The sequence below is a fragment of the Ranitomeya variabilis genome, chromosome 3, assembly GCF_051348905.1.
Source record: "Ranitomeya variabilis isolate aRanVar5 chromosome 3, aRanVar5.hap1, whole genome shotgun sequence".
Classification (NCBI taxonomy): domain Eukaryota; kingdom Metazoa; phylum Chordata; class Amphibia; order Anura; family Dendrobatidae; genus Ranitomeya; species Ranitomeya variabilis.
Genome location: NC_135234.1, coordinates 771482722 through 771494237, shown reverse-complemented (window position 1 = coordinate 771494237; position 11516 = coordinate 771482722). Strand labels below are relative to the sequence as shown.

Genomic DNA, 11516 nt, shown 5'->3' with positions numbered 1-11516 from the left:
ATACACCTGGGGCTCCTATTACAGGACCGCGCTGGTGTCATTGAACTCTGCACCACCGGCCGCTCTGTCACATGGTAGTAATGGCAGACGGCATGGGGGGCAGATATTATACACCGGGGGCTCCTATTACAGGACCACGCTGGTGTCATTGAGCTCTGCACCACTGGCCGCTGTCTCATGGTAGTAATGGCAGACGGCATGGGGGGCAGATATTATACACCGGGGGCTCCTATTACAGGACCACGCTGGTGTCATTGAGCTTTGCACCACCGGCCGCTCTGTCACATGGTAGTAATGGTAGATGGCATGGGGGGCAGATATTATACACCGGGGGCTTCTATTACAAGACCACACTGGTGTCATTGAGCTTTGCACCACCGACGCTCTGTCACATGGTAGTAATGGTAGATGGCATGGGGGGCAGATATTATACACCGGGGGCTTCTATTACAGGACTACGCTGGTGTCATTGAGCTCTGCACCACCGGCCGCTCTGTCACATGGTAATAATGGCAGACGGCATGGGGGGCAGATATTATACACCGGGGGCTTCTATTACAAGACCACACTGGTGTCATTGAGCTTTGCACCACCGACGCTCTGTCACATGGTAGTAATGGTAGATGGCATGGGGGGCATATATTATACACCGGGGGCTTCTATTACAGGACCACGCTGGTATCATTGAGCTCTGCACCACCGGCTTCTCTGTCACATGGTAGTAATGGTAGATGGCATGGGGGGCAGATATTATACACCGGGGGCTTCTATTACAGGACCACGCTGGTGTCATTGAGCTCTGCACCTCCGGCCGCTCTGTCACATGGTGGTAATGGCAGATGGCATGGGGGGCAGATATTATACACCGGGGGCTTCTATTACAGGACTACGCTGGTGTCATTGAGCTCTGCACCACCGGCCGCTCTGTCACATGGTAATAATGGCAGACGGCATGGGGGGGCAGATATTATACACCGGGGGCTCCTATTACAGGACCACGCTGGTATCATTGAGCTCTGCACCACCGGCCGCTCTGTCACATGGTAGTAATGGCAGACGGCATGGGGGGCAGATATTATACACCGGGGACTTCTATTACAGGACTACGCTGGTATCATTGAGCTCTGCACCACCGGCCGCTCTGTCACATGGTAGTAATGGTAGATGGCATGGGGGGCAGATATTATACACCGGGGGCTTCTATTACAAGACCACACTGGTGTCATTGAGCTTTGCACCACCGGACGCTCTGTCACATGGTAGTAATGGTAGATGGCATGGGGGGCAGATATTATACACCGGGGGCTTCTATTACAAGACCACACTGGTGTCATTGAGCTTTGCACCACCGGCCGCTCTGTCACATGGTAGTAATGGTAGATGGCATGGGGGGCAGATATTATACACCGGGGGCTTCTATTACAAGACCACACTGGTGTCATTGAGCTTTGCACCACCGGACGCTCTGTCACATGGTAGTAATGGTAGATGGCATGAGGGGCAGATATTATACACCGGGGGCTTCTATTACAGGACCACGCTGGTGTCATTGAGCTCTGCACCACCGGCCGCTCTGTCACATTGTGGTAATGGCAGATGTCATAGGGTGCAGATATTATACACCGGGGGCTTCTATTACAGGACCACGCTGGTGTCATTGAGCTCTGCACCTCCGGCCGCTCTGTCACATGGTGGTAATGGCAGATGGCATGGGGGGCAGATATTATACACCGGGGGCTTCTATTACAGGACTACGCTGGTGTCATTGAGCTCTGCACCACCGGCCGCTCTGTCACATGGTAATAATGGCAGACGGCATGGGGGGGCAGATATTATACACCGGGGGCTCCTATTACAGGACCACGCTGGTATCATTGAGCTCTGCACCACCGGCCGCTCTGTCACATGGTAGTAATGGCAGACGGCATGGGGGGCAGATATTATACACCGGGGACTTCTATTACAGGACTACGCTGGTATCATTGAGCTCTGCACCACCGGCCGCTCTGTCACATGGTAATAATGGCAGATGTCATAGGGGGCAGATATTATACACCGGGGGCTCCTATTACAGGACCACGCTGGTGTCATTGAGCTCTGCACCACCGGCCACTCTGTCACATGATAGTAATGGCAGACGGCATGGGGGGCAGATATTATACACCGGGGGCTCCTATTACAGGACCACGCTGGTGTCATTGAGCTCTGCACCACCGGCCACTCTGTCACATGGTAGTAATGGCAGACGGCATGGGGGGCAGATATTATACACCGGGGGCTTCTATTACAGGACCACACTGGTGTCATTGAGTTCTGCACCACCGGCCACTCTGTCACATGGTAGTAATGGCAGACGGCATGGGGGGCAGATATTATACACCAGGGGCTTCTATTACAGGACCACGCTGGTGTCATTGAGCTCTGCACCACCGGCCGCTCTGTCACATGGTAGTAATGGCAGACGGCATGGGGGGCAGATATTATACACTGGGGGCTCCTATTACAGGACCACACTGGTGTCATTGAGCTCTGCACCACCGGCCACTCTGTCACATGGTGGTAATGGCAGATGGCATGGGGGGCAGATATTATACACTGGGGGCTTCTATTACAGGACCACGCTGGTGTCATTGAGCTCTGCACCACCGGCCGCTCTGTCACATGGTAGTAATGGCAGACGGCATGGGGGGCAGATATTATACACTGGGGGCTTCTATTACAGGACCACACTGGTGTCATTGAGCTCTGCACCACCAGCCGCTCTGTCACATGGTAGTAATGGTAGACGGCATGGGGGGCAGATATTATACACCGGGGGCTTCTATTACAGGACCACGCTGGTGTCATTGAACTCTGCACCACTGGCCGCTCTGTCACATGGTAGTAATGGTAGACGGCATGGCGGGGGCATATATTAGACACCTGGGGCTCCTATTACAGGACCACGCTGCTATCAGTGAGCTCTGCACCACCGGCCGCTCTGTCACATGGTAGTAATGGCAGACGGTAAGGGGGGGCAGATATTTAACACTGGGGGCTCCTATTACAGGACCACGCTGGGGTCATTGAGCTCTGCACCACCGGCCGCTCTGTCACATGGTGGTAATGGCGGATGGCATGAGGGGCAGATATTATACACCGGGGGCTCCTATTACAGGACCACGCTGGTGTCATTGAGCTCTGCACCACCGGCCGCTCTGTCACATTTGTTAGTAAAGACGTACGGCATGATGAGAGGACAGAGGTTATACACCGGGGCAATGAATTCAGATGTGATACACCAGGGGCGAGGGGCCGGAGATTATACACTAAGGCAATGTGTACATGTGTTATACAAGGAAGTTAATGGGCCAGATATTACACACTGGGAGCCGGGAGTTATACACCAGGGGACATTAAAGCCGGATGTTGTACACCCGGGCGTCATACACCAGGGAACATTGTGGCCTGATGTTATGCACCCTGGGGGCAATGGGGCATATGTGTTGTAAATGGGGTCAATGGGCCAGATGTTATACACTGGACGACAGGTGTTATACACCAGGGGACATTAAGGCCGGATGTTATACACCCTGGGGGCAATGGGGACATATGTTGTACCTGAGGTCAATGGGCCAGATGTTATACACTGGGAGCCGGGTGTTATACACCAGGGGACATAAAGGCCGGATGTTGTACAGGGGGGGAATTGTTGTGAATTCCGTTCTGGAGCTCCCTCCTGTGGTTGCTAATGGTATTTTTGCGAGTTCTGCCCTTGGCTCCCTCTGGTGGTTTCGAGTGGAACTGCTGCTCCTTTAGGTAGCTGTAGCAGCTGCCTCCACTGATCGCCTTGCCTGGGTTTGTTATTTAAACCTGCTCTGGGCTTTAGTTCATGCCAGCTGTAATGTTCTTGGTTGGATTTGGTTCTCTCCTTGGATTTCTCATATGGCCTGTCCTTGTCAGCAAAAGATAAGTTTTTGCTAGTTCTTGTTTGTCCATTTGTTTGGACTCTATTGCTCTGCAAATATGTCTCTTTTTGTCCAGCTTGTCACTATGTCATATTCAGGCTAGCTGGAAGCTCTGGGGAAGCAGATTTGCCCCTCCCCACCGTGAGTCGGTGTGGAGTTCATTTTTGTAAACTCTGCGTGGATTTTGTAGTTTTTAATACTGACTGCACAGTATCCTTTTCTCTCTGTCTATCAAGTTTAATATTGGCCTCCTTTACTGAAATCTGATTTCATTTCTGTGTACGTCATTTCCCTCTCCACTCACAGTCAATATTTGTGGAGGGCTGTCTTTCCTTTGGGGGTTTTCTCTGAGGCAAGATAGCTTTCTATTTCCTACTTTAGGGGTAGTTAGCTCTTAGGCTGTGACGAGGTGTCTAGGGAGAGTCAGGAACATCCCACGGCTATTACTAGTGTTGTTGTTAGGATTAGGAACTGCGGTCAGTAGAGATACCACCTCCTCAGAGCTCGTCCCATGTTGCGTTTTAGCCACCAGGTCATATCAGTGTGGCCTCTTAACCACCAGGTCATAACAGGGAATGGGGACATATATTATACAGGGGGCAATAGGTCCAGATTTTATGTGTTGGGAGGCAATGGGGACATTTGTTACACACCAGGGGATAATGGGGCAGATGTTATACACTGGATCAATGGGGACATATACTGGGGACAATGAGGCTAGATTTTATACACTGGGAGCCGGGTGTTATGCATGATGGGACTTTGAAGCTGGATGTTATATAATGGGGGCATTGTAGACATGTATTATGCAAGGAGCAATGGGACCAGAAATTATACACCTTAGGCAATGGGGACAATACAGGGGGCAATGGGGTTAGGCGTTAATCAGTGGGGGTAATTGGGACACATATAATACAGGGGGCAATGGCGCCGGATGTTATACACAGGGGGACATAGGGGACATATGTTATACAGGGGTAATGGGGATGGATGGTAAACATCGCAGGCAATGGGGCCACTTATTATACAGGGGGTAATAAGACCAGGTGTTATACCCCATGGGGCAAAAGAAGACAGGTGTTATACATCCGGGGGGCAAAGGGGCCACATAGTATACAGTGGGAGGCAATGTGGACATGTGTTACACAAGGGACAATGAAGGTGGTGTTATACACTGGAGAACATTGGGGCTGAATGTTATACACCGGGGGACATTGGTGTCAGATGTTGTATACTGAAGGCTATGGGGACATATGTTATACAGGCGGCAATGGGGCCAAAAAAGGTCACTTTTTCCCATGCAAAGAGACAAATTCTATTAAAGATTTGCAATTTTTGGGGTCCCCTTGGAGCTTTGCATTGGAGCCCGTGAGCTTCAAGTTACTCAACTAAGGCCAGATGCATCGGGGTGAAGGGCCAAATGTTACCTATTGGAGGCAATGGGGATTTATGTTATAGAGGGGGCCGGGTGTTATACCCCGGGGGCTATTGAGACTGAATGAAAAATCAGAATTCAATGATAAAGCTGTATGACCCAATTAGAGTTGAGTGACTGAACTGCGGTGATGTGAGTCCATCTTCCTCCTCATCAGGACGCACACAGAAGTGTATGCACTGAGCTTGTTCACAACTGGTGCATCCAGATTATCATCAGGGTTCTGCTGTATGAGGATTTATTTAATGCTGGGTAATTTGTGTTTTTGCCACTTCTTAGTGCTAACTAGGAACCTATTTTTCTGTATGTACATAGAAAACTATTATTGACATTGTTCATTCTTTTTTTTTTTTAATAAACAATATATATAATTTATATATTTTACCTTGTATAACCTTCCGGATACAGTAACAGTGGGGAGCTAATATAACTGTAAGCTTTGTGATATTTATGCATGTGCAAAAAGTAGTTTTTTTTTTACAGTGAAAAGTTATGGTTTTCTTTAACTGAATTTTACATGAGACAAACAAGAAGGTGTAATATCAAGCACCTGAGGTCCAGATTAAACGCTGTAGCATCTTGGTTTATGGCAAAAGGGTATTTGGGTCCCCTCAAGTACTATGGTCCGGGCATAGCTACTACCTCTCCTCCGGTATCTCCTGCAGGTTGCCCCCTTGGCTGTGCGGGTAGCTGTCGTGAGGCCTACAAGGAAAGGGGCAAAACGGCAAACTCAGTGAGCAGCACGGCGCTGGGAACTTGTGCGCCTTCCCACCATGACAATCTCTACCTCTTACCTCACTCAACCGTAATAATTAATTTAAAGAATTTGAAAAATGTAAACTCACCTGAGCGTCACCTGTCCTGCTCTGCAGTCCTGCTGTGGTCCAGTCATTTTCTTCAGTCCGATTTAGTGTATGCATCTAGCTCCTGTGCCCATGTACCCAAAGATGCCAGTAGCTGGAGGAAGACACTTTATTTTTTAGAAGAAGAGGTTGCATCGGGCTGAAAATGACTTCCAAATCAGATCTGAGCTGTACAGGTGAGGGGAAGATGAGCAGCTACCAAGCCCAGACCTGAGAAGGAGCAAAGCGATGAGGGAATATAGGCTTTCTGTGGTTTGCAGGTCCTTACTTTATTTGCATGCCTGGAGATCTATGCATAAGACTGGACATTCTGGAAACACATTGGTCACATTTTCACCATAGATAACTTTCAGGATAACCAAAACTGCCAAAATTCAGCAAATTTGCTTAAATCAGGCCAGGATATTCAAAAAACATAGTGCATAATAAACATAGGTAAAGCATATTAAGAACAAAACTTTACCCACCTGTGGAGACACAGGTGTTAAGGGCCGCCCATGTCTGCAACCGCATGGACCAGGGACCATCCCACCGCACGCCCGCTCTCCTTTTACTGTAGGCGTAACACTACTCAAACAACATAGGTTGAGGGTAAAATAGTGTGGCAATACTTTATTGAAGCACAAAACAGGCAAATAACACATAGAAAAGTCCCAGCAAAATACCCCAAGGTGGTGCACATTACAGAGTCTCACCCTTCTGCTGATTCGGTGGGTTAATAGCAGCTATTACTTCAGATCTTCCAGGGCTGATTACCCCACCTGTGGCACACACGAAGAGTTGAGGTAACGACAAGCATAGAAAGATGACAAACTATTGAGGTACAAGGCCAGTTGACTGGAGGGTCACATCCTTGCTTCATCTTCCAGGCCTGACTACACTACCTGTGGCATGCACAGAAAGAAGTTAATGACAAGCTTAGGAAGATGAGAGTCCTTTCAGGTACAAGGCCAGTAGTTGACTGGAGGGTCACAACCTGGTTTCTCTGAACATCTCCATGGAGCCAGGCGACCAGCGGGTCCCAATCCTGGCTTTCCCCAAATGTATTCATGGATTTGCGATGATCAAAGGAGCAGATTTGTATTCTTCCAATCGGGGCCATGGTCCCCTAAGTTGGCATCCTGTAGAATGATATATCTGTGTCCCTCATGATGAAGCCATGATGTCTTGGCTACAGTCTTGTCGAGTTTGCTTTAATGTCTGGATGTCTTGGTTGAATCTCTGGCTATTTTCATGTCTTGGCTGAATTTATGGCTCCCCGTACCCAGAGGCATATAACCTTCTTTTTATAATTAACAAGTGTCCTTCATTCAGTATTTCCGGTAATGCTGATAAGACCAATTCGCATTGTTTGGTTATGTAATCTATTTGCATATATTTTCCTCCTGTGTTTTGAATGCCAACAAACTGGCTGGCATGGACATGTATAATTAGCATACTGTCTTTAAACACAGTCACAAATGTAAGAGGTCTCACCTTTATGACAACAAAACTTTGTTTCCTAAAAGCATATTCCTTGTCTTCCTTGCAAAAATAAACCCCACATGTAATTGAGGAGAAAATACTTGTACCCATTGTGTCCACATATGGCATTCTCCGCATCCTGTAGTTCCTGGATTAAATCCCATTCAATCTGTCAAAGCTAGCACAGCTCCTGCAGTTGCCATTTCTTGTTGAGGTCAAGAATACACTCTGATTTTCTTCCCAAGACCAAGTTGGTGGGGATGGAATAGTGGCATCTGAAACCAGCTGTGCAGGTGACCGGAGGGTCACAACCTGGCTTCTCTGAACATCTACATGGTGCCATGTGACCTGATGGTCCCATCTTGGTTTTCACAAATGTATCAATGGAGCAGATCTATATTTTACCAGCTAGGGCCATAGTCCCCTAAGCTGCCATCCTATAGAATGACAAATTTGTGCACCCTTGTGATGGAGCCATGATGTCTTGGCTGCTGTCCTGTCTCTGGTCCTTTGGATGTCTGGATGTCTTGGCTAAATCTCTGGCTCCCTATACAGAGGCATGTAACCTCTTTTTATAATTAACAAGTGTCCTTCATTCAGTATTTACAGGTACTGCTGATAAGACCAGCTCGCATTGTTTAAATAAGAAATCTATTTGCATAGATTTTCCTCCTCTGTTTTGAATGCCAACAAACTGGTTGGCATAAACAATGTGTAATTAGCATATCAGTAAATATCACTAGTCATCCAGTATTAGAGCACAATATGTTACATCAAATGTCAACTTGTAAAACAATATTACATGCTTACTAGTGATGAGCGAATATACTTGTTGCATGGGTTTGTCCGAGCATGCTCTGGTGTCCTCCGAGTATTTTGGCATGCTCAGAGATTTAGTTTGTGTTGACGCATCTACATGATTTGCGGCTGTTAGACAGCCTGAATACATGTGGGGATTCCCTAACAAACAAGCAACCCCCACATGTATTCAGACTGTCCAGCAGCCCCAAATCATGTAGCTGTGTCGACAAAAACTAAATCTCCGAGCACGCCAAAATACTTGGAGGACACCTGAGCATGATCGGGAAAACCCGAGCATCGAGTATACTCGCTCTTCACTAATGATTACTGAAGCAGGAGTCTGTTTTCTTGAATCAGAAAGAAACATATAAATTAAAAAGTCAACATAGATATAGCAGTCTATTCTTTCTGGCTTGCTGAAAATAGACGTCTGGTTAATTATGATACATTTCTGTGTCCTCACACCACCACCTGCTCCAGTCCCGTGATCTTCATTCAACCAGTACAGCCTCTTCTGTCCAGGACGGTCTTCGTTTAACTCTTGGCAGCTTCAGTACTAACTAAACCCCACATTTTCATAAAGTGCATCTCATGAGTATGCGGGATCTAGTCAGAGTAAAAAATGCTACATCTTGGAGACACCACACTGGATTGAAGAAGACAATTAGAAAATAGCAGGGATGTTTGTCGAACAGCAGAGGGTTGCGTAAGTATAATTTTTTTAAAAGTTTTACCTCTTCCTGGCTCTTTATAATGACTGCTTGCCATTATGCTGCATTTGCATGAAACAAATCACAAAAGATTTGGCTATGTCTATGGGCAAACTGAAATGTTTTGTAAAATTCAATGCTAATATGTTTTGCCTAGAACTGATTTGCTCATATCTAGTCATCTATTTTTCACTATTTCTTTTAATCATCCTTATGATCCTTGATTTTATTTCCTTCATCTTCAGTCCATAGATGACGGGGTTCAAAATTGGTGGCATCACAATGAATTGCAGTGACATGATAACTCTGAGCTCATACGGTAACTTAGATGGGACAAATCGATATAAAAGTATCTCGAAGGATGTGTCAAATATGAAGTTCACTATTGTGATGAGATGAGGAGTGCAGGTCTGTAGAGCTTTGTCTCTGACTTCCTTTGATGATTTCACACAGACTCGGAAAATTTTAATATATGAATAAAGTATAGGAATTAACGGAACGCCAAGTAAGCAAGTAGCAATGAAAAGTCCAAAGATATTGTTGACCATTGCGTCAACGCAGGAAAGTCTCACCACCGACCAGTTGTCACAGTAGATTTTCAAGATTTCTGTATGACATAATGGAAGTCTAATTGTCAAAATAATATGCACCCCAAACAATATATTAGGATAAAGCAAAGCTCCCGTGATCAACTTAACGATTTTAGAAGAGGTCATTATGGTGTTATATCTCAAAGGGTTGCAAATACTAACATAGCGGTCGTAGGCCATAGCAGTTAAAATAGTCAACTCTATTGAACCATAGGTATGAATGCAAAATACCTGAATCATGCAGGCAACATATGAAATTGTTTGTGACTCCTGAAGAAGGTTGTAGAAAAGTCCTGGAAAGAAAGCAGAGCTTCCGTACAAGCCATTAATGCATAGGGTGGCTATAAAAATGTACATAGGCTCATGTAGACTCTTATGTAAAACGATGGTAGAGATCACGACAGTATTGAGAGCAATGATCATAATATATCCAAACATAACAATGGAGCAATAGATATATTTTTCTGACAATATTTCCCCAAAGTTTAACGTTAGGTAAGGAGGGTGAAAAAATGTCTTGTTCTCCATCTGATGCTTGTGATTTTACTGATAAAAGAAAACACACACGAGAGTAGAGTAAGTGGTGAGAAAGTCTTTGTTTTTGGATACAAAAATGTAGAATAAAACTAATATATAATTTTAAAACTTCAACTTTATCTGGGGGGTGGACCAAAGTCCTCTCTTATTTTCCTCCTAAATCCCAACCTAATCTAAACTATTTTCAAATGTACTTTTCTTTTTTTCCCTACTTCCTTTTTGATGACGCTTCATTATAAAATCCCAGTGCATGTTGAAATATTAAACGAAGCCTCATCATGGGTAGATGCTGTGGTCACTCCTGCAGCACATGTCCTCTCCTCCTCAGTGAGCCTGATGTGTACAATGACAGTGCGCTCTTTATCTTTTGTCAGCAGAGTTCAGCATTAATGAGCCGGCAACAGAACACGTTGTCAGCATACCTGCTGTACTGAGACCAGTGACGTCACTTATTGGGCGCAGCACTGATCTCTGTACCCTGGATATTTTGACAACATGCTCGGTTGCCAGCTAATTACTGCTGATCTGAACTAGCAACAGGGAGCGCACTGTCAATGTGCACATCGCTCAGTGCGCAGCACGCAGGCACTAGCCCGGTCACTGAATCGAGTGTCACTGCTGACGCTTCTTTTCAGCGAGGGGGCAGGGGCTGTGGCAGTGACCAAAGTATCTGCCCCTTGATTACGATTCGTTTGGGATTCTCAAACAAGAGTCATCCAAAAGGCAGTGAAACAAAATAAAAAGCAGCTAAATAGTGCAGTTAGGGAAGGATAGGGGATTTCTAAAGCAAGTATATTAGAAAACAGTATAGATTATAGCACTAAATAGATAGGGATTTAGGAGGAAAATTAAAGTAACAACTTTTATTTAATTATTGATCAGTCTTTTCACAGTTATGAATTTTTGTAATATACTCACTTTCTTTTGCTTTCTTCTCTTTCAAGCAGAAGACTGTTTGTAGAATGTATTTCAGTATGGATCCTGTTAAGCCCAATAGTGGCGCAAGGGGATTTGTGGACCCACTGTGCCATAGGGCCTGACTTGCCCAGAAAGGGGCATAGCTAAGCGGCTACCTGGTGTTCACTGGAACTCCTGATGGTGGAAACAGACTGAGCTTCAGGTAGTTGCCAGGTACCACTTCTGGGCAGAATTTGGTAGTCCAGCTGTTG

At 46.0% G+C, this 11516-nt stretch overlaps 1 protein-coding gene across 1 annotated transcript; it reads right to left on the bottom strand.

Moving 5' to 3' along the window:
- Window positions 1–9402: 9402 nt before the first annotated feature.
- On the bottom strand, window positions 9403–10338 carry LOC143817583 (olfactory receptor 51I2-like). The gene has a single exon (XM_077299076.1). The coding sequence runs from the start codon at window positions 10336–10338 to the stop codon at window positions 9403–9405; it is 936 nt and encodes a 311-aa protein (XP_077155191.1).
- Between the last annotated feature and the right edge of the window lie 1178 nt (window positions 10339–11516).

Coding starts and splice junctions, on each gene's coding strand:
- LOC143817583 (XM_077299076.1), bottom strand. CDS start 10,338: ATGGAGAACAAGACATTTTTTCACCCTCCTTACCTAACGTTAAACTTT.